Genomic DNA, 26,715 nt, shown 5'->3' on the forward strand with positions numbered 1-26,715 from the left:
TTTAGAAAATCATATCAAATTATTAATAGATTATTTTGCTACAATTTTTCAAATACTTTTACTCATTTTCAAGAAATATTTAAACTAAAATATATTCACAGTGTTGAAAAGTCCTTTCAAATATTACAATCATAATTGGATCCTTACAACAATTCAAAAATTACACGAAGATCTACTTCTGATATTTTTACAATACATAACTTTTACAAATGTTCATAATAAATCATCTTCAAATCTCCAACAGAAAATAAAAAATCTTCCAATCTTTTCTTCAACACATATCCATTTAGAATCCTATACAAAACAACCCTGTAAACCATGGAGAGCTCACCTCCTAGCCTGGGTCTCTATAAGACCACCCATCAAGCTTGGAAAATCAAGACCAACCGGGTAACAATCAAGCACAACCACATAACACAATAATTATACAATACAATATTTAACACCATTTTTGAGCTTACACAATAGGTTACCATAGGAACCAATATAATGGGTGAAGGTGTTCCCAAAACCCTGAGGAGAGTTCAAATACATAAAATCAAATCTACCTTTACAAGGCATACAAAATAATTACCAACTCTCACAAAATTTCTCTCTTTATCACCCCTAAAGTGCATAACAATATATTGGCACATGCAACCCATACTACACGTGTATCCCTCTTCCTTCTAGGGAAGAGACTTTGCACTCAAGGGAAAGGCCCAACTAACCCCTTCACCCGAAGGCCACTTCTTCCCTCCCAAGGGTGAGCAATGTCCTTCCACACCCATAACATCGTACTTTGAAAATCAAGAGAAAGAAACTAAATGATAGAAAATTATTCACACCCAACAATACAACATAGAAAATGAACAATACACATATGCATCTGTAGCCAAATCTACATAACTTTTACTCAAAAAATTAATACAATACATAAGTCCTAAAACATGGCAAAAGCTCCAAAGTTACGACAAATGAACTAATTTGAGAAGAGCCCTCTATCCTTCCTTGATCAAATCTCCAAACACCAAAAATCTCTAAAGCTAGAGAGTGGGTGAAGGAATCTCCTATTTTCAAAATCACTTTTATATAAAAAAAAAACTCAACTTCTTTTTCTCCATTATGAAATAGAAAAAGCCCCTTAACTTCAAGTTTCCCTCTTTGATTGGAACTCCAACTCACTGAAGATAAAGTGATAAGTTGGATAAGGTTTCTTCCATTTTTGCAATACCTTAAGAATGACATTTTAAAAGGGTTAGAAAAGTGATTTAAACTAAAGAAAAATCAAAATTAAAGTCCTAACATATAATACTAACATATAGGTAACTTAATTTCACTAAAAGAACACCCTAGGACTCAAATAAAGCCATCTAAAGTCACCCTAAACTTGAAATCCGAATTTTAATTTAATTAAAACCTTCGTAAGATATTTTTATGCAAGGGTATATAACTTAAACATTTATAATTGGTTAGGAATAAGGTTGGATCTCTTTTGCCAATGTCTAAATCTCACTTGCCACTTAAACACATAACAAGTGTTAAGTGACACTATAAAATATACACTATAACATTACGAGTGGCAAATAAATTTTCACAAAATGAATCTAATCTAACACACTCATTCACATTACGTTCACAAAGTAAAATACTTAACAATGAGGTTAATATCTCTTCATTAGATCTAACCTTGACATTCCCAGTTAATAAAAAGGTATAGTCTTGGTTCTTCGTTTTACCATAGTTATTTCCTGCACACTCAAACCGCATACCATTATTCCAAGATATATAAATCATATGCATATATAAAATCCTAAATCAATTTTCCATTCATAATTAAATCAAAATATAAAATATATCTCAATTGAATTTGAAATAACATTTTTCCATTTCTAAACCGCTGTGCATATATAATTCTAGCAACATCAACTAAGCATGATATAACCATTTGCAACATTTCATAATTTTCAAATATACGATCCATCTAATCTTTGCATTCAAACATAATTTCCTACTCATTCATAAAATAACCAAATATATGAATGCAAATAATTATCAAGCATCATCAATAAGTTCTAACATTAAAAATAATTAGCATAAAATAAAATGTCCAATACTATTAAATAGTCTAAATAACAATCCATAATAGTCCAACATATAACAAGATATCAAAATATAAAGTATCTAAAATGTAAATAAATTGCGATGCTATGATGGGTCAGAGAGGGGCCTCACATCCTCCCCTAGGCATGTACCCCCTCCTGGAGTTCATCAAAGAGGTACTGTGATCTCATTTGAACTGCATTCTCTCATGAATGCATGGATTTGTTTGCTTGATACTCCATGCCTTAATGAGTTTGATTCTATAAATTGCCTTCTTGGCTAGAGTCCATCTCATGATAAAAAAATACAAAGTGATGAAGTGTTTTTTTTATTTAAAAAAAAAGTTTGAATAATCATCTTGTTTTCAATTAACATTACATTTTATAGCTAAAACTCAATATAAATATTTAGATCACTACTACATTAAATAGTGAGTCTTGCTAAAGCTTGTACATATACTAAATTAACTATGATAAATTTTAATATGAAAAAATAATAATTTCTACATTAATTATAAAAATTCCTACACTTACAAAAGATCATAAGGATCACATAATCTTGCACTCAATTACAAACTATAAAAAAAACAGTTCAAATTGATGATATTTTATCTGGAACAATAAAAGCAATTTAAGGGAGAGTAGTACAATACTTGCACATAATTATAAAATATTAAAAACAATTAAAATTGATGATATTTTATCTTGTACTAATCTGAAGTAATAAAGACAATTTAAGGGAGACTAGTATAATTTACTGAAACAATAAAGACTTGTACAATTTACTGAAATGTTTATACTAATTGGAGTGAGTGATCTGTAAGGTTAGAACTCTGTACCGTAAAGTTGAAAAGTAAAAATTGTTGCCAAGAAGTTTAGCTTTATGTTACCGCCCATCTCGTTTTTTCATCATCTCTAATCAGGAAGCTTTCAGTGCCCAACGGCTAGATAACACAGTCTTGTATACAAGGTGTAAGAAGATCCAGAAAAAATTTTCAGTAGCGAAATTATCATGCAGATAATTAGCAAGACTCTGTCGGACAGACTCGATGCTGTGCTGAAACCCCTAGCTCCAACTATTCACAAGCTGTGTGTGTCTGAAAACAATTTGCCCAAAGATGAGCAAAATCCCATCTTTGAGCAGTTCTACAGAATTCTCATAAGAGGTGTCGATTTGGTTAAAAGATGTGAGAATACCAGCTCTTTTAACTTGCTTCTTCATTATAGGTATGCTTTGCAAATCCTTAAGCTTGAGGAGGAGATCAATGCCTTTTTGGCGTCCATGCCTGCCCAAATACTGCTTGATACCAGAAGGCTTATGGCAGATGTTAAAAGAAATTATCCAATGGATGATACGGAAATAAACAGGGGCGTGAACGAGTCCATTCTCAAACAAGCTTCACTTCTTACAAACGACCCCGCTCAGAATTCCATGATGCTTCAAGAAATGGCGTCACTTGACTTGTTTGATTCCGATGAAACGATGGATGATTCCTCATGCTTTCATAGTGATAGTGCTCCTGGGAAATCTCAGTTTTGTGTGGGGTTAGAAAAATGTATTAGGGATTTGAAGGGACTTTTATTCAAGAGCGAGGTGTCGGTAGTTGGTGTACAGTCTATGGGGGGTGGTGGGAAAACAACTCTCGCATTGAATCTCTGCGACGATCCTCAAATCAAAGGTGAAGTGGTGCTTCCCTGATTTTTAAAGGTTTTAAAGTTGGCCTTACCAAAGGGAATGACCCTGTGTTTCAATTTTTTTAGGTCAACACAACTATCAAAATTAAGAGTGTTGTTCTTCTGTGTGCGAGGTTTCCCACCTTATTTTTTATGTCTTGTTTTTGGGTGACCTGTACCGTAGATATCATATAAATTCAATTATTTATCTGCTTCAAATTACTTTTTGGTGGCATCCATCATCTGAAGTGGATTTGTTGAGAAATTATCCAGGCGTGAATACCCTACTATAAGTTCTTTCCCCAATTCGAATCATCTTCTGAAATATATTTGTTTTTTCACTATTATCAGGTTATTTCCAAAAAGTGCTTTTCATCACCGTTTCACAATCTCCAAATCTGAAAGGAATTTTAGAGGGTATGTGGGATAAGATAATTGGCAAGCAAAGGCCCGAGTTTCAGAATGTGGAAGATGCTCGTAGACAGCTTGGACAACATCTTCTGATGCAATCTAGGTCAACTCTCGTGATATTAGATGATGTATGGTCCAGAGCAAATGCGGAAAAGTTACTGTTTGAAATGCCAGGATACAAGACTCTTATAACAACACGAGATAGTTTCACTTTTCCCAGAAGCTCCTCTGTTTCATTATATCAATTGCCATTGCTGGATCAGGAAGATGCTCTGTCCCTTTTCTGTTTTTGGGCTTTCGGACAGACATCAATTCCAAGTACTGTAGATGCAAATCTAGTCAAACAGGTATATTCTAATTTGCGCTATTGCAGGTTTTCTGATTTGATGAATTATGCGAAATTGCCATTCAGTTTTCAATTGACTTTGCTGTACAAAATATTGTTGGAATTGCTCTTTATTTTATTGCCTTTCGAAACAAAATTACAATGCATATCAAATGCTTAACTGTAGTATTACTCGCAGAACTTGCACCTGGTGTAAGGGGTAGGAACTTATTGGAAGGGATGGCGTTCCTACCCTGAAATTCATAAACAAGTAGCAAAGTCCACAGTATATATGTCTGGAACTTTAGGCCTAAGGTAATAAAGGCGCTATCCAGAAATAGAATGTGACAACCGGATTGGGTGGATCTAAGTCGAATCAGGCTAATTTATTCTGATCTTTGCAGGTATTATGCGTTTTGAAATTAAGCAGAATTGCCCTTTACACATCTTTTTGAGATTGCTGTGAAACCTCTTGTTGTTAATGTTGCTTTCTACAGAAAATTTACGCTAGAAAGCCTACTAATTGGACTTCTACTCGGAGAGCTTACACATGTTGAAAGGGGTGGCCATTCATAAACAACTAGTACAATGCGTTCCACTTGATGTCGTATATGTATAAAGAATTGAGAGAGTCTTCATATCACAACCGAAGGTCTCTTCAATTTCTAAAAACAAGTTTCTTTATGTTTCCAAATGCGCATAACACATGATACATGTCTCTCATACAATATTATCTCAAATAAATATCTTCTCCAGCTGTATAGGAATTAATCTCAATTTCTATAAATAACAAAATTAGAGATAAAAGATCTCTATCGCAGCTACAATCTTCATCAATTACCACATTCACGATAATTGATGAAGATTATAGCTGCGATAGAGATCTGTATCTCTAATCTTGCTATCTCAGCTACAATCTTCATCAATTACCACATTCATGTTGTGAATAGTAAGAAAGAAAGAACAAGTCTATATTTGCCACTTTAGTGAAAGGGCAATTGCAAGCAGAGGCTTCATCAAATGGTCTAGCCGCAATAGACTGAAACAGTGATGCATGTAAAAATATGGAGTTATTGACTGAGAGCTCAATTACTTGGCAAAATGCTTCAATAAGATGCCACTATAAAATGATTTATAAAATAAAAATCATATTGTCACATCTAAACACCTTGGCCAGCGTGCATTAAAATATGACAATGTCAAAGATGCACGGCAGGTGTATGACAAAATGTTTCATCAAGTAATTTCAGGATACCCCCATACCTGGAGTCGTCATCTCAAGAAATTAAACGAAAATGTTGCAGAATACAATGAATCTCGATTTCTATAAGAGTCTTTAAAGACTTCCAAGCACGCTGTCCTTCACCATAGGTCTCCCTGCTTTTTGGAACACCAGAAAAATAAAACAGAACAAATAAGAATTTAAAATGTTGCAATGGAAGAAACAAAATGGTTGAAATGTTCATTGAATTCGATGAGATCACAGCATACGTATAGCTAATTTATCATCAAACACGGAAATCCCACGGTCCAAGAAGAAATTATATACACAAACTCAAAACATTTCAAAGTTGCTGTAGCATTAGAAGAATGAGAGAAGAATATTATCTTATAGATAGATGATACTAATAAAGCATTGGATTATGATAAGCCAAAAAAAGGGGGTAAGAGTAGGGGAAAAACAAGGTAACTTACTATTTCTAATTTCAGAGTTTTTTGGTAATTTCCAACGAAAAATCAAAGGGAAAAAAAAAACCTAAAGTGTTTTCCATAGTTGGAAAAGAAAAAATTCCGGGAAGAGGGCTGAGAACTATTAGGGAGGATAAAGTAATTTCCAAGAGCAAAGCTCCCACACAAAGCCTATCGTATAAAAATGACTTCAATAACTAACATACCTAACTAAATTTACAAGCATTGATGATAGGGAAATGTTAGCAAACCCAACAGCAGGAAAACATTTCTTTGTTATTGCAGTTGTGGATATTTTTCATGTTGGCAACAATCGATGCAACATAGAAGTTTGGCTGTGATCGAATTTGTTTGTTTGTTTCCTTTGCAATGAGACTTTTCTTGACATCCTCGCTCCTTAGAAGCCAAGGCTGATAATAGAATCTATGCAATGCACACACAAGTTAGATGGGATCACACTTGCTCCACTGACATATGTCGATATGCATGTGATTTTTCTACAGGTTGTGCTTTTGTTTTGTGTTTCACAATAAAAAGTGATGTGGAGCATGCTAGAATGCATTTAAAACTCTCACAATAAATATCCACCTTACATATTTTAATCTGTCTTTGAGAGGCTCAAATTTTGTCAAACATGTTTTAATGGAACTATGTAAATGCCCTTCAAGTAGTCAAAAATAAATCGACAATGTACATTGTTTGGATATCTTGCAAATGTGTCTTTTGCGCCTTACACAACTAAACCTGTTTTGTTTCTCATTCTTCTACATTCTCAGTGGTTTATAACTACCATTCTTCCTTTAACAATTTTTTTTGCAACTAGGGTTTGATGCAAATTATTGAAATTGGAGACACAATTGGAAAGATCTTTCAATAGATAACTTGCGTGGATAGATGTGTCTCTTTTAGGAGACATGATGCTCCATGACAACTAGTTTGGAGTGTGATTATATCTAATTTATATTCTTTATTCTTTTTTTTTATTGGTAACATTAAATATTTATATTCATATGTCAAAAAAGATTACAATAGAAGTGTTGATACTTTATCCAAGACCATCCAAGACCAAAACCAGTCTATAAACCAACCAACCAACTTGAACAACATACTATCTATGTGTGGTAACGAGATACATACAAAATGTCACAATGATACGAAATCTGTGAGCATAGTAGGCTGCCATGACCAAACATACCAACCCCACACTACTAGAGACTCTTAGGCACGACACCCAGGCCTAACCCTTAAACCATTTTGCCATCTCCTCTTTGGTGAGAATAGGAATGGCTTCGATAGCCTAACCACCTTGCACTACCACGACCCTACTTCCTGCAAACACTTTTATGCTCGGGGAGGAGAGAAATGTCAACCCTGACCATAGGGGCTTGTACTTGACGAACAACAAAAGGTGAATCAAGTTCCCAAGATCCACTCGCAGTTTGCTTTCCTTGAACCACAAAAGCCACCGTTGAGCCATCACCACCACCTTCTATGTTTGCCTGGTCTCCAAAACTATTGTTTGTGACGACAAATAGGTAATTGACGCCGAACCAGAGGGCGACCATCCTTGTCAAGAGGAGTAGAAGACCTGACAGGCGTAGTTTTTCGACGTCTCACCATTTTTTCCTCAGCCAACACCTATGTTCAATCAGTAGATTGCACAAATTCCAGAATTTTGCTCCACCCCTACCGCACCTATGGGAGATGGACCATCGAAGGTGCATTGGTGGACAAGATTAGGAGTGGCTAGAGTTCTCTTGGCCCTTCGCCAATGAGCCGCCATGGATGGTCCCCCATATGCAAGTTAATACCCAATTCAGTATGATGGACAATGTCGTCCACACCTCCGCTCTATTTTGGTTCCATTAGAGCCTTTGCCACGTACAAAACTTTGTGTTTAGAGTTAATCACATGAGCCCCAAAGCCAAGAATAGGAATGATATATGGAGGTTGGAGTGGGGACACATGTCTTTTTCCAGGAAATCCTCTCCAAAGATCATCTTAACCACATCCCATAAAGCTTCATGATCAAACTTGAAAATGTATTTGAGTCGGATATCAGAGATGGATCCAACAAAGGATGGGATTTGTTCGTCAGTGTAGAGGGCAAAATTAGCTTCCATGTTGTAGTGAGAAAAAAACTAGATACCGCTTGCACATAATGCTTAAAGATAATGTGTGGATCAAGCTTTATTTCTACTCGAAGCCTCAAGAAGTCATCCTCAAAAGAGGTTCTTTATTACTCTTCAATCGTGTTCTACGAGTACACATGTCTACCTCCTATCATTATTAGATCAATGTACAGCCACGCCTCCAGATGTATAATGAAGAGGTGTGATATTACCCTTCACATTGATTGAATCTATGATAATGGGATGCCTAGATATTTAAATTTGTATGCAAATCCGAGAGAGCCTATACCTAGGCCTCTGATGAGGGCACAACCCAAGACAAAATGAACACAATAAGGAAGGAGACTTTTATTATCAGAAATGATATGCTAGTACATCTGTTACAGCAAAAACAAACTCCACTATATGCGCTATGGGCTTACAACATGATCAGTTTCTAGAGAAAATCCTTTCTCATAGTACCTTCTCCCAAACTCCACCAAAATTGCTTTTACAATGCAAGAAATGACCTTAAGTAACTCGAATTAGGTTTAGGGTTAGGAATACATTTTAGAATATGCCATTTGGCATCCACCGCCAAAGTAGAAGGTTTTAGAAGACATGTTAGAAGTCGGTGCTAAATGCCAAACTTTCGGGAGGCATAACTTTTGATTCGGGGCTATGATTGATGAACCATTTACATTTGCAGAAAGCTCTTTGAGTGTTCTATATGCCTACGAACCAATTTTGCTGGTCCCCCATTTTTTAGGCCCATATGAGGCTGTTTAGATGCATTAAGTATGAGAGAATTGTTACTAATAGAAATACAGATTGAAGTTGTTAGATTTAATGAACTCAAGACTTTGTATATGAATGTATAATGCTCCAAATTTATGCTAGTACATTCATTACAGCAAAAATGGACTCCACTATATGCCCTACGGGCTTACAACATAATTAGACTATGGAGAAAAACCCTTCTCACAGTACCTTCTCCCAAACTCCACCAAAACTGCCTTTACAATGCAAGAAATGACCTTAACCCAAATTAGGTTTAGGGTTAGGAATACATTTTAGAATATGCCATTTGGCACCCACCGCCAAAGCAAAAAGTTCTAGAAGACACTTTAGAGGTCGGTGCAAAATTAGAAGAATCTAGAAATGGTAGTGCAACTTCCGAGAGGCATAACTTTTGATCCGGGGCTCCGATTGACAAAATGTTTATATTTCAAGAAAGCTCTCTAAGTGCTCTATATGCTTGAAGACCAGCTTTGCTCATCCCCCATTTTCTGGGCATGTACAAGGCTGTTTAGTGCCTCAAATCTGACTTTTAAGCGTTCTTAGGAGGTCTCCAGACAACTTAAAACTGCAATAAATTTCAAATTGTAAAGTCTTTTTAATTAATTGTTTTTCTTGAGTGCTTGAAATTACAAGTACAATCATCCCTCCTATTTGCACCCTCTAGATCATCATAATTATGGCTCAATTACAAATAATTGATTTTCTACATTGGCATGTATCACGAGGTGCTAAAAAACACTAACCCAGAAAACTAGTAGTGGAACTATGAGAGTTGAAATCTATATGTGGCCCAAATGAGTATCCAGAAATATAAACACATTAAACAGAAACTAACAATAAGCATATTTTTGGGTGATATAGGATTTTCCATTACACTACTGGATGCTCCTGCATCAGCCTCATGACTTTCAAGGCCAATTGGAGGGCACCATATCGAGTATGGATGCCAGAAGTCTAGATTGTTACTTAGGAGAAGTGTCCCCAAACCTGATACTGAAATCATGCCAGGTGTTATGACATCTAGTCACCAAAATGGATGATTCATTGGTGTGGAGAGATGTTACCAATCCAAAGCTGATGAGGGAATATGGCTATAATTCTCTTATAATTCAAATTGATCTTCTAGGGAACCTATCACTCCCACATTTGAAAGTTGGTCAGTAAGAGAGTTGGCTTCTTTGGGAACATTTGAAACTTTGAACTCCTCTACTTCAGATAGAAGGGTTCGGATCTGCTTAATGTGCCTATCAAGATGCCATGCATCCATACTACCTTTGGCAATCCCATTGATCACAATCTGCGAATCCTCTTCTAGATGTAGCTTGTGGGTTCTTAGTTTCACACCCAGCATTGCAGTTTCAACAGCAGTGAAACAGTCCGCCTGGTTGTTAGTCCCATCCTTCAGCCATTTAGCCCCAAAGGCCACCATGTCTCCTGCATCGTTTCTAGCAACAACACCGATCCCTGAGGGCTCAGCTCCCTTTGGAAGCCCCATTGAAGTTAACCTAAATCCAACCTTTATCTGGGGGTGTCCAGGACGTGCTAGGAGGAAGAGGGGAAGAATGAGCTCTAGAGAGCAATCTAATTTATATTTTAAATATGTTTGAACCCCCTCATTAATAAAGCAACGGTTCTACTTCTTGCATCTCTTGAATTCTGCACCTTGGTCTGTAAAAAAACTGGTTAAAATTGAACCATGTGAAAATAACAATGAAGAGCGTATCAGATCAAACTGATATGCTGGGATTATGTCACTTGACTTTGGCCAGAACTTCTAGCTTTGGACAACCCTTTGCTGCATGGTCAGCTCACTGCAGAGATTTAGTTACCAACTAGAAGTCTTTGCAGATCTGAATTCTACCTCAACCAATTTGAGTGATGGCATTTGATATCAGCATTCAAATAGCCTAAAGAGTAACCAAGAATCCATTGATCTCTTCTTGCTATGAACTTGAATTGCTTTGCCTATAAGCCATATAGGGAAGAAAGAAAGAAAAAATGATAGTCCACGATAACAGGGGGTCTGTATATGGGTCCACAGATGGTTATAGTAATATGGGACTACCCTATACTTCTTGTGGCGGCTGTATGGCTTAAATGGTGACTAAGAAGTGTATGGATTATTCTAGTGCTTAAAGAATGTAATTTTACATCAGTCACAAATCAGTCAATCATCAAATGCCATGGTTTAAATTATATGTGCAACTTTGTTGTTCTTTAAATTGTATGTCGAATGTTGTTCTTTAAATTGTATGTGTATTTAAATTGTACAAGTTCCCATGGGCTTTGTTTAAAGTTCTCACATATGAATGACAGGTGCAAGCAGAATGTAAGGGTTTGCCACTTGCGTTAAAGGTGATTGGAAGCTCTTTGCATGGGGAGCCTCGTGTGGCTTGGGAGAGTGCAAAGAATAAACTTTCCAAGGGGGAACCAATATCAGATTATCACAAAGATGGGTTACTTAGATGCTTGGAGACCAGTATTAGTTTCTTGGATGACATAGCAAGGGAATGTTTCTTAGACTTGGGGGCATTTCCAGAGGACAAAAAAATCTGTATTGATGCATTGTTGCAAATTTGGATGTACGTTCGGAAGCTGGAGTGGCAGGATGCCTTTGCCATCTTATTGGAGCTTGCAAGGAGAAATCTATTGAATTTGACCAGCAATCCTGGGTAACTGCCAACTCTTATATGTTTTGAATTTTGTGTTATTAATTATTTAATGCTTGCCTGACATGGTTGTTATAATTGTCAGGAGCAAAGTAGAACTCTCTTATGGAAATGCCTCTGAGCTTTACTTTTCCCAGCATGATGTAATAAGAGATTTGGCCATATATTTGGGAGGAAAAGACTTTATAATCAACAGGAACAGATTACTTATGCCCAGGAGGGAACATAATTTGCCAGGGAAATGGGAGTTGCTTAATGATAGACCGTTTGATGCTCAAGTTATCTCCATTCACACTGGTTTGTTAAAATGTCATAATTGGATCGTCATATTATCAATTTTTTTAAAGAAATGCTCCCCATATATATTTTTGATTCTTAAAGAGTATTTCTTTCTCATTGTGTTTCTTTGCTATATCCTTCTTTATCAAATTGTGTAGCATGTCTAACACTGATGTATTTGATCAATCATCATGGAAAAACGTTACAAGTCAACACATGTCAAAGGTTTTAGAGTTGTATAACTTATAAATTGTAATAAAGAGTAGAAGAGGTAACATGTGGCCTCTTAATGTAAGGTAAGAGAGGTGAAGGAAAGAAAAGGGGTAGAAATAAGAAAATATCTTCAAAAGAATAAAAGAAGAAGCAAGAAGAGAATAGAAAAAAAAAGAATGCAAGAATAGAAAAAGAAAAAGGAAAAGAGAAAAAGATGAAACAAGAAGAAAAAAGAAGAACCTCTTCAAAAGAATCTGAATAAAGAAAGAGGGAAAAAAATAGAGGAGAAGAAGAAAAGGAAGTTTTTAAGGAATAAAAAATAAAACTAGAAGAGTAATATCTGAGTAGAAAATGGAAAGGAAATGAATGTTCTTTGAATTCAAGATCCGACAGGGGTTGTCTCCAGGATGGGATTCCCCTGCCCAGACAGGGGTGCCCTCAAGGACATTTCCCTATCATTTAAAAAAGCCAAAAACAAATTCTTGTTATGGCATGTGTCAGATAGAAAATCATTTATTTATTTTCTCCCATTTATTTATTTTTATGAATATTTCAACTTTTTAAAGTTTCCCTAGTCTGTCTTGAATAATTCGGTAACTGATTGATTTCCAATCAGACTTTTGGTTTGCCGAGTCAGTACCCAGCCTAAGTAATGGTACTATGATTACCAATCAAATGATTAAAAAAGTGAATACAACGATCTCGGTGAAGACGGTCGGTTTTTTGACATGTGTACATTGACATTGCAATTTGTTGTCAACCTCTTTGTCAAGTTCTACACTCAGTGAATCTCTTGGGAACATGCTGATTCTTCCGACTTCAATAGATGGCCTATTTAAATTTTGGTTGTTATTGGTATATTTGTTTTTAATTGTTTGATGAGTAATGCTGGGGGCTTTTAGATGTGAACGGCAACAAGTTTTATCATCTCTGAAAATAGTAAATGTAGAAATCATCCCAAAGTTTTCTGAGTTTATTTACAACTTGACCGACGCTGAGACATTAAAAATGCAGAATATGATCCTGCAACATGTAATAGTGGAGTACAACTTCCTCTCAAGATGCTGAAGTTAGTAGTGAACACACTACGATTTGTTTTCCCTGATGCAAAATGTTGAGGAGTAGGACAACTTCGTATTAATTTGAATTCAGCTTCCTTCACTCGTTTTTTGTAATAAAATTATAGGTTGCATATTGTTTTACTGATTTTTGTGATTAATTAATTATAAATTGCATATTGCATATTATTTTACTTATTTTTGTAATTAACTTTTAAAATATTTATTTTCATGTTTCAAATTTTTATGGTCCATCTCCTACCGGTGTCCACTTCTCCTGTCATTGCGTTTTCTTGCCGCTGAAGCTTTTGGCTCCACCTGCCTCGCAAAGCTTCTCATGATTTGATGAAGGATATATCCCTTACCTCTTCTTCGCAGCAACACATCACATCAATGGGCATTTTGCAGATAACTCTTTTCTCACACTTGCTTAAACGAATTTCATAAAACTTTTAGCTTGAATCCACAGTGGATCAAGATTCAATGCAAAAAGCGAAGCCCTTCTTCATTGTTGGATGGTCATAAAGTTTAACTTTGAACTCTACAAAAGTTGCTAGATTAAAGTGAAATGTTCAAATTTCTAGGCATCCCTTTTTTCTTGAGAATACAATAGCCAGTCTGTGGCACTATGGCCATCCTATGTCAGTGACACTGCTTTGCAGTGTGTTGAGAACAAGATTTTCTTTTGGGTCGTGTAGTTTGGGGATCGCCTAACCTCTATACGTCGTAGACAAGTTTTGGATTTGTACTGAAATCTTTATGACTGCTCATGTTGTTTTTCCTTGTCATGTTCTATCCAAAGTTGCTGATGATAGGCTTTCAAAGGTCTTGTGAGATTTGCTGTAGGCCAATGCCAAACAAACCCATGGCTTCCATAGGGTTGCATGGGACATCAACTAGCTTCCTTTGGGTAAAGGAAGCATGGGAATCATTGATGTTCACAAAGAAAGAAATATTATGCTATGTGTCAGGTAGGTTTTTTTTGTACTGTTGAGAGATTGGAGGCCTTGAAGGTCTGTTGTGGACATTGTATTGTGTCTGGCTCCCCTTATGACACCGACTGTTGGTAGGGTATTGGTTTTCATTCTCTTCTCATTACTAATGCCCAAGTCAAGGTTCAAGATTCATTTGTTGCACACAAGCATTTGGAAGGCATTGTTAGTGAAACCCTTTTGAAAATGGGCTGAGGATGGTTTTAAAATTGGTTTGACCTTCAATTACCATAATTTTTTTATGGTCTCCTTATGTTAATATCTTCAACTTACCTTTGGTTGAGACCCTTGGTGTCAAAATCCCCAAATTTTTTCATAAAATATCCCTATCATCTTTTTGCTTCCAGTGCCAATCTTCTGTATCCATTCGTTTTACTTATCAAGTTCTGCTCCATCAAATATGGTCAGCAAACTGCTTATAGTTCCGTTTCTTCATCTTCTGCAGTGCTGATATCAAAACTTGCCAGTCAGCATCTACATCAGTTGCGACTTGGTCTCTTCTTGAGATTGGGTCCCTGGGGTTGCATAAGGGCAAAAACTTCAACTTTGATGATTTGCCTCTGATTCTTGTTAGGATTAACTTCAGACAGAAATAATAGTTACATGCAGATATAACCAATACCGTAAAATAGTAGATCGCATAAAAGAGAACACAAGACACCAAGATTTAACATGGTTCACCCAATCCCTGGGCTATGTCCACCAACAGCAAGCCCAATATTATTATTATTATGCAGTGATTACAATCAGCAATCCCTTACAACTCAATACCGCCGCAAGAAGCTACAACATCACCATTACATTATGAAATCCCTGACTCTAAGCCTTTTTTATACAAGCTTTTGCTGCTTACAAAATTAGGACTAGAATAAGTTGTCCAATAGGAAAAATAGCAGCCGACGCCTTTTACAATATAAGGACATTTTTGGCTTCGAGGGCATTACCCCTCGACCTCACCCTGTACTGCAACCGGGAGTGCACCTAGGGCAGCCCGCAGGGGTGCTGCCCCTTGACCCCACCTCCGTAGAAATAATATGGGGAGAAAACCACCCCGAATAAACCTTTGAGTCTGATTAGGCTCCACATCACAACAATTCTTTACATATAGGCTACAAGAGCTTCTCATTGATGTCATGCTTGAGATTCATGGGGCTTCCATCTCCTCGAGCTGAGTAGAAAGATTGCAGTGGAGTTTCGACACAACATTTAGAAATTTTATCTCAGGCCTTCTTTATAAAATTCTCAGTGCTTTCTGACTTTCTGCACGTTTAACAGTTGATGGAACTTAAAATCTTCCCCTTGTACTTGGCTCTATAAAATTTCAATGTTTTGGCAACCAGGGCTTGAGCCAAAACTTGCTCATTTCTTTGGACTGGTGTATCAATTGCCATTGGGTGAAAGTCTAATCCACATTGGCCTTACTCATCCCAAATGCCCAGCTTACCACGACCAAAACACTTATAAGCATCTCATTTGGACTTACCCTTGTGCCAAGGACACACAAAAGTGGGTTCATGGTCTTTTCTCAAGTACACGCAAAAGTGGGTTCATGTTCTTTTCTCCTCTCTGTCTAGGCTTTTTTGGTGTAGAACTGTTCTTCTCAGGACATGGCTGAATGACATGCTTGCATTGCTAAAGTTTGGAATTATTTTATAACTGCTATTGTATTTCAGCCTTGGAATGTGCCACAAAATGGTGCTCCTTATTTTGGAAGCTATTGATTGTTTTTTTTTCTCTTTTTGAGATAGTTAGTGTTATTACCTCTGCTTTTTGAATAGGTCCAGGTCCATGCAAATAAGACATCCTGGACTCTGAACATTTACAAGACTTCAACTATTGGGAGAGTGCATCATGCACCATGAGCGGAGTTCCACTGGATCAGAGTATGCAAAACAGATTGCGTTGGACTCCCTGCAGATATGGTCTTTACCACAATACAAGCTACTTTTAGCCACCTCCTGCTGAAAGAAAGGGTTACTTTGTGTCTCTCTGAGGCGAGGCATTTGGACGTGCAGAATGGAGCTTAGGCTGTTCTGATGAACACTAATTTTCTCTATCACTTGTGTTTATTGTCCATGCATATACATGAATATACAACATCACCTGTGACATCTTGAACTTGTTTTCTTGTCAAGCATAGGTTTACTATGTTCTTACGATTTCTATTATTGCATCTCTCTTATTTAATTTTTATATGAGAGGACTTTAGGTAGCATGTTTTCATGGTCAATATAGGATGTTCTAATTGGATTTCATTTCTGATTTAATCACAGGTCCTATGGCTGAAAGCCAGTGGTATGAGATGAATTTTCCCAAGACTGAGGCTCTCGTGTTAATCTTTGCTGCAAGTGAATACTATCTTCCCCCATTCATGAAATCCATGAAAAATCTGAAATATCTCATGATATTCAATTACAGTTCAAAGAGGGCAACATTGAAAGGTCTAGATGCCCTGTCTTTTCTCACTCAACTCAAAAGTGTCCGCTTGGAGAGGCTGACTTCATCACTTGCTTTAAAACAGAGCATTGAAGGACTGCAGAACTTAGAGAAGCTATCATTGAGCTTATTCGAAGGGCTTGGAGAAATCTCTACATTCCACAACACCAACCTGCAAGATTTTAACCTAGATCATTGTAGTGATTTGGAGGAGTTACCCCTTGGTATCTGCCATATGCCCTCCGCTCTGACATGGTCTATTACGAACTGCCACTTGGTTCAGAACATACCATATGATCTTGGACGCATGGGCTCTCTAAGAATGCTAAGGTTATCGGCATTACCTGGATTGAAAGAGCTTCCAACTTCGATTGGGAATCTTCTGAACTTGGAATATTTAGATATTTCAGTATGTGAGGGCTTGAAAGAACTTCCGGAGGAAATAGGACAACTCAGGAACCTGAGGGAGTTGGACATGAAAGAGTGTTCTCGCTTGAAGAAGTTGCCTAGAAGTGTTTGTAGACTAAGCTCTCTAAAGCATGTTGTCTGTGATGAGAAGATTGGAAACCAGTGGTTGAAAGCGAAGGCCATTTCAATTCCGGAACTAAATGTGGAGATTGCGGAAGCACAATTTAGTTTGGACTGGCTTGATGATTAACTCAAAGCTGAAGCAAGGTCCTGGTAAAAACGCCAAACATTCTCCTTATTTCTTATTGGCAAGCAATTGATTTGTATAATATTTATTAGTTGAGTGTTTTCTGTCAATTCTTTATCTGAAATATTCTCCAAATGTTTCAATGTGGAAATACAATGTTGTTTGTCCTCTTTTGATTTCAGAATTTCATATCTACAATTTTCCTTACTAAGCTAAACCTTGATTAACATGAAATGCTTTAATTGCAGGAAGAATGTGTACTCGCACTTGATGCGTTGCTTTGCTTCCTTACTAATTATCATATGTTGGAAGGGGTGATGATTATTACGTGGGAGTGGAATAAGGCTATAAGTGGACCTCTGAACGTCTTTTATTCTAGATAAACTGTTGATATATGTGTCTTTTCCCTGTTTTAGGTTTGAGATATTACACATTGATTAGCTACTATTTCTCATAAGTAGTCGTGTGTTTTTCCTGCTTTTGGTTTGAGACATTACGCACTGATTTGCTACAATATGTAATAATTACTTATGTTGACTATCTAAATCGTAAGGACCTGTATGATGGCATTTTAGCTTTTGTAACTTCACACGTGTTTGGCCTAATCTGTTTGTCTGAATCTTCCGATTCTTAGACATGAGGAAATTGATCTTTTTTGCATTTGGCCAGACAGATGTCCCCGCCATAAGATAGGACAGAGTTAAATATTATGCCTCTGGATGTGTTTGGACGTGCGTATATGAACAGATGTCATAAATGATTTCACCAATCGTCAAGCAGTGTACATCCGTTGCAACCAAGTTAAGACTGAATCTAAACAGATCCATACTACACCTACAGGGTGCTGAATGGATATCCTCAAGGCAATTGATCCAAGAATTTGATTTATGTCAATAGAACTCACAGATCCATACTGCACCAAGCTGAATTCTAGCTGTCACAGGAAGCATAGTCAATTCATATAAATCTAGAGACTAGATTGAGATGTCAAATTTACAAATCCTTAAGAGAAATGATGACCTGAAAATATAGTAATGGTATATCATAGGTTTTACTAAGTTTCTTGTTCTCTTTAAGCTAGATTTTACTAGGGTTTGGACTCTTGAAAGTTTTATTTTGCCCACTTGGACTACAAATGCATCAAGACCTAAATGGTAGCGTTGCCTTTATCGAGTATTTGAAATTGGAAACAAAAATGATTATTACGTAGAGCCTCAATTACCAAACTAACCACAGATAAACCCAGAAGCCTTCAATTACATGTTCGATAAACTTGCCAAGTTTGTTACTTCTGGCATCAGGTTTCAAGACCAAAAGGAACCCGTAGGTATTGAATATAAAAATCTAGGGAAAACCACAGGCATTGAATATATGGTCTAGGGAAAACCACATGCATTGAATATATGGTCTAGGCCAATTTTTTTATGAAAGTAGTTGGGATTAAAATAAAATAAAATAATAGTATAATTAAAAATGTTTTAAAAGATTTATAGTTAAGTACTGATGATGGATATATACAATTATATGAAATCTATTTCCTGGATTAGAAAGGTAATAATCATGTGATATCATTTTGATACTGTAGAAAAAATTGTCTTTATGTGCAATTATTATAACCAATAAATGTTAATTATCAAAGAGGTCTGTTTATTGCTACTATTCTATTTTTTAAAAAGATTTTATGTGGATCTGAAACATTAGTTACTAATCCTCCGCCTTGTCCAACACTGTCAGATTATTAGTTTCTGCTATTGAGTTATAGTCTAGGGCAGTTTTTGACTAAATGCTCTACTTTTTCTCAATCAAAATTCGTTATTCATCTTTTATAAGCTGAAAATTAATTATCATCAATTTGATTGGTTGAAAGCTTTGATAAGAATTGCTTTCTTGGAATAATAGAATAAGCGTACTGAAACACACATGAATCATTATGTTTGTATTTGGTGGGTTTATAAGATTAATAATTAAAACCTGCATATCTATACTAGTTTCTTATTATATAGTATTTTATTATCTAATTTTTTTTATGAAAGGTTGTTTTATTAATGCTGATAGGCATTTTACAATGGAAGAATGGGAGGGTGTGTGTTAATGGTAGCATTTATTTTGTAGGTTAAATTTGACAACCATTTACATGTCAAAATTTTAATATTTAAATATTTATTATAAATATGATATTTAAAAAATAAAATTAATAAACATTACATAAAATATTTGTTAAAATTATAAACTTAAAAGATATAAATAATTATTTAAGAAAGAAAAAAAAAAACTGAAGTGCAAAAAAGAATCAAAATATGAAAACTTTAAGGAAGAACAAAAAAAAAGAATGGAAATAAAAATATTTTCAGTAGTAAATTAAATTTTAATCATGTTTATAGCTTATATCTATTGGCATTTGTTTAGATAGATTTATTTAATATATCTATACTAGTTCTATATGCATGTATATATGAATGTGAATGAAACATAAGTAGAAATAATATGAACGAAATGTAAGTAAAAATAACATGAATGAAATATAAGTAGAAATAACATCATTGTAAACTTATTTTATGTTATATTATTTTATATTAAAATAGTGTCCACAAAAAGACAATACGTATTGAGTAGAGCTGCAATTGTTCAACCTTACCATATACTAGGATCTAACAAGTTGAAGTTAGAACAAAAGAACTTATATCAAAAGCATAATTTCAATGCATAGCATTTTGTAGATACGAGTTCAGCAGTATGGATCAATCGTGATAACCTCTCACATTTCTACAGTTTATCTTCATATATACCAATTGGAGGCACAATCAAATCAGTAGGATGTATATCTTTCACCATGGGTCAGTAATTGGTTTGAACACCATTGCTAGATCTAACGTTGTCCACTTTCAGAGGCTTCTGAATGCTATGTTTGCATATGATTTTAAGATATCAACCTCCTCTCCGTTTAGGTTATCTCTGCCATGAGGGAAGAAGTGAACACTTCTGATTTCTGATTTCTATACAATTGTGAGCCCTTCTTTAAGCAATGTCATGTATTTGTTGATTTCTGATTTACATGCACTTGTGAGCCCTTTTTTAAGCAATATCATGATTCTGTCCTTATAGGACTGTAGGATAGTTGAAACCTGCAACATAATAAACAAAGAGTTGAGTTCGCTATTGAACTCAACAAAGCTCCTTCTTTTCCTGTGAATTTTGTTCCCAATGTTTGTTTTTCCGGATGAACCAAAAACTTCATTGATAAAAACAAGCCAATATTTAAAGTTTTTAGAAATGATTCCGCACAACCATCAAGAATTTTAAACCAGCTAAAACCATGTCTGCAGTCCCGACGAATAGATCTACCAAGAAACAAATTCTCAAAGTTCACAAGGCAAGTTGCACCATTTACAGAAACTAGGAGGGATACAAATTTAGGAGAAAAGAGGGAAGAAATCTACTGGCAGATTGATGATGATGAGAACGGTTTGCAATATTCAACCATGTTGTTTAGGCAGATAAAGATGATGATCCTCATTAGAAGATATAAGCATGAGTAAATATAGAGTCCCTCTGAGGAACTGATGCAATATCTGCTTATAAATTTGGTAGAAGTTGTGATATTGCTATTAGAATTTAACTCTGTGATTTTGAGTCAAATTCATTGACCCATATTTCATGAATAGTAATTCAACATGAATCCATCTCTCATGAGAATAAATGGAACACTTAGCACTCATTGGATTTAGGTGATGCTCACAGGGATGTATGAACCATTCATAAGGCACAACATTGGTGAAGGTTTTGCAAATGGGGTTGCAAGCTTTGGGTTTAACCATGGAGGAAACTCCATAGTCAAGCGTGCTCAGGTTGAAGTAAGTACTGAGATGGGTGATCTCCAAGGGAGTCCTAGTGCTTCACCCTTGTGAGCATCACCTAGATCCAATGAGTGCTAAGTGTTCCATTTATTCTCATGAGAAATGGATTCATGTTGAATCACTACTCATGAAATATGAGTCAATGAGAATGACTCAAAATCACACAATTAAATCTTGATAGCAATATCACAATTTGACTTGCTGTGGAAATAATCTCCTGCTTATTAATTGGTAAAAATTATTTGAGGGGTAGTGTTAGTGACTAGTAGAATGTAAGAATAACAAATCCATGTTGTGATGTGGAGCCGAATCAGAGTCAGCGGTTTATTTGGTGCGGTTTCCCTCTAGATTATTTCTACGAGGGTTTAAGATGGGGTCAAGGGGTAGCGCCCCTGCGGGGTCTTGGGGCAGTGCTCTAGGTGCGCTCCTTATCATAGTACAAGGTAGGGTCGAGGAGCAATGCCCCCACGGGGGGTTTTGAGGGCAACAAGCCAAAAATGACTTTACATTGTAAAAGATGTCGGCGACTATTTTTCTATTATCCTAGCCCTAATTTTGTAAGCGACAAAAAGTTTGTATAAAAAGGCTTAGGGTCAGGGATTTTTATAATGTGTGATGCAAAAATTGATTTTTGCATCGTTATTGAGTTGTAAGGGATTACAGATTGTAATAAGGTTGTAATCACTGAATAATAATAATATTGGATTTGCTGTTGGTGGACATAACCCAGAGATTGGGTGAACCACATTAAATCTTGGTGTCTTGTATTTTTTTATGTGTGATTTATTATTTTTTGATATTGGTTATATTTGCATGTAATTGTTATTTCTGTCTGAGGTTAATCCTAACAATCCAATCCATAAAAGATGAAAAAGTCTACAAGAAGGTTATAACCCAAGTAGTTGTTGATCCCAAAATAGGACAGATTGTGATGCAACAAGAACATCTGGTTCCTCATAAATGATTATGGAAGACATGGTTAATGAGTTTTTTTTCCCTTAAAATCATAAATAAAAAGTAAACAGTCATATAAAATATTTTGCAAATGAGTGTTGTGACTTGAAGGAATTTACTGACTATTCAAATGAATTTAGATAGCTTTCGTACGAGTTAAATGAAAATTACACTGAGACGGGAAAAGCAAAATATCATGAAGGATTGCCATATAATATTTCAGATAAAGTTTTGGATATTTGAAGTTAAAAATCCTCGCCCTTCACGTATGTCCCATTATAGATCTCATACAATTCACTAGAGATTAAACACTAAAATTCATTGATGATTGCAAAATTCAGCAAAAGTTCACTAAGCACGAAGCCTAGAGGATTGCTCATACATTTCTTGATTCTCAAGGCTGTAATCCGTTCACAAAATCACAACACAACAGAGCATAAGAAACATAAAAAGCGCAGATTTATTTCCAGAGAAAAACATTTCCTCGAATAAACTCTTTTTCCCCAAAAGGAAATATTTGTACAAACGCTTTCATCTATAACCACAAAGCCAAAATTTCATGTGCTACATTTGTAACAAACTAAGCCACAGAGCTCCTAATTGCACATGTAAAAATACAGTCGTCGTAGTAGTATATTTTGATCCCTCTATAATAGTGTGGGGAGATGTTGTTGATGAAGAAGATCTTTATTTGGAAGACATCTGTGGAACTGATTTTGAAGAATATAAAGAAGAATTAAAGAAGATGAAGTTGTATTAGATGATCATGCTGCTACACTACAATTTTTTTTTAAAAAAACTAGAAAATGAGGAGATTGATTAGTTCTCCACTAAATTAATGAACCAAACAAGAAGGGGAAGATGAAATGATGCCCCAGAAGAGTACACAACACAAAAATAATCATTTTTCCGGTTGCTATGTCTTACTAACCACCTTTTCACACAGAACAGTCAATCATGCAGTTCCAAGAATTTCAAAGAGAATTACAAGATTTTAGCTACTTTGAAGAATAAATTCCCCTAGTGTGTACAAGACGTTCTGTATTCACTCCTTTAGTTGCAGAAAGTACAAAAAGAAAATTTGATAAAAAATCTATAAATCATATGAGATATTTCCCGATTCTCTATAGAACATTCATGTTCCATAATGCCTGACTACCCTACTCAATATTGTCCACCCGGGATCATTCAAGAAGAACCTCATTTTCAAACTACACCTTAATTTGGTTGAAATCATTACCAATGCTCGCCAGGATTCACAAAGTAAATGAAAATGAAATTGATCATTCCACTCCATTTATAGAAGTTCATTCCCCTCCATTTATAAAGGATCCTACCAATGTAAGAATGATCATGTCCATCGTACTTCCGGATTTCAAGCCACGAGTAGAGCCACACAATCTTGTACATATCAGTCTAGGCAATTTTTCTCATTATACTAGTGTGATAATAAATGACAAACACTATGATACTCAAATTGAGACCGGAGCCTCTTTGTAGTTTTGCAAAGAACATATTCTCAATAATTGGGAACAATCAACTTATAAAACTACCTATAACGTGCTATTCAATCTAGAGTCAGTAAGGGTATGGGCTCCCTGGGTTTGCTGGAGAGACAATGCTTCAGGGATCATTTTTAGGATATTTTGTCCAAGTTGTCCCTTTTTGACTCCTTAGTTCGTTCGACAGTCCTTTATGGTTCAGTGGTTTGGGGACCTTCTCTTATTGCTTCTGATTGCGCTTCTATTGAGCGGGTCCAGACACTATTGTTGCGTTGTATCATTAGGTGTCACAGATTCACCCCTAATAACATTGTTTTAGCGGAGTTTGGTGCTCATCCTCTCAAACTTGCCGTTATTTTTGACTTGATTTGGTTTCTTCATCGGCTTCGTGGTTTTATGGAGACAGGTGTTGACCGGCATAGATACTCTTTTTTGGCATATTGTTCTTCGGTGGAGATTAGGAGATCTGACACTTCTGCTAGATCAAGATGCTGGTACGCTCAGGCCACCTCTTTGTTGGGTTCGATCAGGATTGAGATTGATCGTCTTCCTCCCTATCAGTTTTCATTGGATGCCCTGACTCATCTTCTTCCCTCTCATCAGGAGTTGAACGAGCATGTCAGATAGGATATCTATAAGTAGTACATTACCACTACTTGGTGTCATCCCTTGGGTGGTTTGCTACCTAAGATGGCCTTCTATGCTGAGCATTTTCTTGCTATTCAGGATGGTATTGTTGATCGCCCTAAGTATCTTTACCGGCATTGGAATCATGCATTAAGATTTTCTTTAGGCTCTTTTAGGGTTGGTTCTCATCGTCTCAGGGCTCAGACTAATCACCATATGAATCGGGTTGATCGATTATGCCAGTTATGCACTCTGATGGAGGTTGAGATCGAGACTCACTTCATATTTCGTTGTCCTCATTACTATGAGATCAGAGGGAGATTCTATTGGCTTTTCAGAGACTGTTCTTCTCTCTTGATGTTCTTCAGCTATATTGATTAGCGGTGTTTAGTACTTTATCTTCAGGAGGCCAACCATCTTTGAGAGAATACTCTGCAGTCATTTCATCAGAGACGGACTTTTGATTAGCTCATTACCACCTTTTCCTCTCCCTTGTCTCCTCCATAGGGTTTGAAAAGGCCTTTCACTACTTCACATTCCAGATCTGTTAGACATTGCACCAGTCTCTATAGGCAGCATCAGTCCTATAGGGGTTCTTCACGGCATCTGAAGACTATGGATTGTCCACGGATGTACCTCTCTATTACAGATTTCTTTGTGACAATGAAGGACCCTTAGTCCTTACCTTGTCTTTCTTTCTTCTTGTTGCTTTGTCCCTTTTTAGTCACCGTTTGGTGCCTTTGCTTGGCTGACTCTTCTGTTTGTATGCTCAGTCCCATAAATCGTTTTGGTTTTTCGTGGACATTAATAAATTTATCTTATCTTATCTTATCTTATATTGCTTGTGATCTCGAAGGAAATGAATTTCAATGTGATAAGTATAGTCATCAATGAGCAGTAGAACAAGAAGGAAAAAAGTTAAAATGTGACTTTTTTGCTATAAAGAAAATGGCCGTTGAGGTATTATTAGGTGGAATTTTATTTACAAATCCTTATGGTTGCACCAAAAAGAATTTTGTGCCCACTTTTAGGGGAGAAAATATACGCCCTAATTTATTTATGCATCGAAAAAATATCTAGCCATAAGCAGATTAAAATAGTTGAACCATTGCCAAAACTGAAAGATGTTATGATTAAAAGGATGCCTGCTTGGTAGATCCTCAAAAATTCTAAGAAAATGAGATGCTAGAGATGGAGATAAAATTAAAGCTTAATGCTAAAATCAGGATTTGGAAAAGATACCAATCCCTACTCATGATTTACTAGATATGCAAGAAGCAGTTGAAGAACTTACACAAGGGAAGTACAATGTGTATTCACAATCAGATTTTAGTTATTATGCCTTTATGGTTTGCAAAGAATCAAATAAAAGGAAAAAGAAAATAGTGGTTATAAACTATGGCCATTGAATGCAATTGTAATACCTTCCTCTTATCCAATAATAGATAAATCATATTTAGTAGAAAAAGGTTACAAATGTAAACAATTTTTTCTCAATTTGAATGTGAATCAAGTTTCTAAAGAAGGAAGACCAATGTAAAACAATATTCAAATTAACGTTTGGACATTATGAATGGATTGTGATGCCTTTAGGATGGATGAATTGTCCTTCTTATTTCGAGGAGAGAATGGACAATTGTTTTTTAGCTATGACAAATTTCTTTGAGTATATATTGATGATATTCTTCTTTGTAGTAAAAGATTTGAAGAGCACAAATCTCATTTAGAAACATTTTATAGGTTAGCATTAAATTTTGAGATTGTTTAGTAACCATCTAACGTTCAATAATGTTTAGAATTCTATAAGTTTTTAGGAATGATTGCCAATGCCGGTAAAGCTGAGCATTAACCTCATATCAAAGTAGAAGTCATAAATTTCAACTTTTTCTCATTACCAAGTAGCTGCATGGGTTTTTAGGAATATTAGATTATGTACACAATTTCTATGTAGGTGTAGGTTTAGACTAAGAACCACTACAAGAACTTGTAACAAAAAGCAAACCACAATGAGGACTGATCCATAAAGAAGTAGTAAAGAAAATGTAACAATTCTACAATCTTCCAATATTACACGTCCTAACAATTGAATTTTTTTTTTTTTGTATATTAATGCTTCAATTCATGCATGGGGTGGACACCTTTGTTTTGACAAGGATGAAAAAGAATTCATTGTTGAATATGAGAGTGGCATTTTTTCAACAAAAGTTAAGAAATTGATTTTTTATAATAAAGAAATCTATGGTATCATAATTTTTTAAAGATGTTTTCTCTAAAATCAATATATATTTTTTATAATAAAGAAATCTATAGTATCATAATTTTTTAAAGATGTTTTCTCTAAAATCAATGCACTTAAGAAGTTTATTATTTGGATTGATGCAGGA

The 26,715-nt window shown here is 35.7% G+C and overlaps 1 protein-coding gene and 1 long non-coding RNA gene across 3 annotated transcripts; both read left to right on the plus strand.

Moving 5' to 3' along the window:
- The first annotated feature begins 2,992 nt into the window (after window positions 1–2,992).
- LOC149560634 (putative disease resistance protein At5g47280) lies at window positions 2,993–17,978 on the plus strand. Of its 2 annotated transcripts, none has more exons than XM_089824758.1 (6): window positions 2,993–3,760; window positions 4,107–4,513; window positions 11,409–11,764; window positions 11,847–12,058; window positions 16,577–17,420; window positions 17,643–17,978. In XM_089824758.1, the coding sequence occupies exons 1-5, from the start codon at window positions 3,094–3,096 to the stop codon at window positions 17,395–17,397; spliced, it is 2,463 nt and encodes an 820-aa protein (XP_089680884.1). In that variant the 5' UTR covers window positions 2,993–3,093; the 3' UTR covers window positions 17,398–17,420; window positions 17,643–17,978. The 2 variants fall into 2 exon arrangements, with proteins under 2 accessions (XP_089680884.1, XP_089680885.1); XM_089824759.1 differs by having other exon boundaries at window positions 16,577–17,414.
- Window positions 4,757–5,185, plus strand: LOC149560635 (uncharacterized). The gene is made up of 2 exons (XR_016363712.1): window positions 4,757–4,895; window positions 4,989–5,185. It is a non-coding gene; the product is annotated as an uncharacterized LOC149560635 (long non-coding RNA).
- Window positions 17,979–26,715: the final 8,737 nt, after the last annotated feature.

Source organism: Cupressus sempervirens, chromosome 4, assembly GCF_028749045.1.
Source record: "Cupressus sempervirens isolate cs-2001-9-10 chromosome 4, ASM2874904v1, whole genome shotgun sequence".
NCBI lineage: Eukaryota > Viridiplantae > Streptophyta > Pinopsida > Cupressales > Cupressaceae > Cupressus > Cupressus sempervirens.

What these genes read in the sequence shown, in the direction of transcription:
- LOC149560634 (XM_089824758.1), top strand. Translation starts at nt 3,094, where the DNA reads ATGCAGATAATTAGCAAGACTCTGTCGGACAGACTCGATGCTGTGCTG. An exon ending in ATGCAAATCTAGTCAAACAG is followed by an intron (nt 4,514 to 11,408) that starts GTATATTCTAAT and finishes TATGAATGACAG; the next exon opens with GTGCAAGCAGAATGTAAGGG. An exon ending in AGTTATCTCCATTCACACTG is followed by an intron (nt 12,059 to 16,576) that starts GTTTGTTAAAAT and finishes ATTTAATCACAG; the next exon opens with GTCCTATGGCTGAAAGCCAG.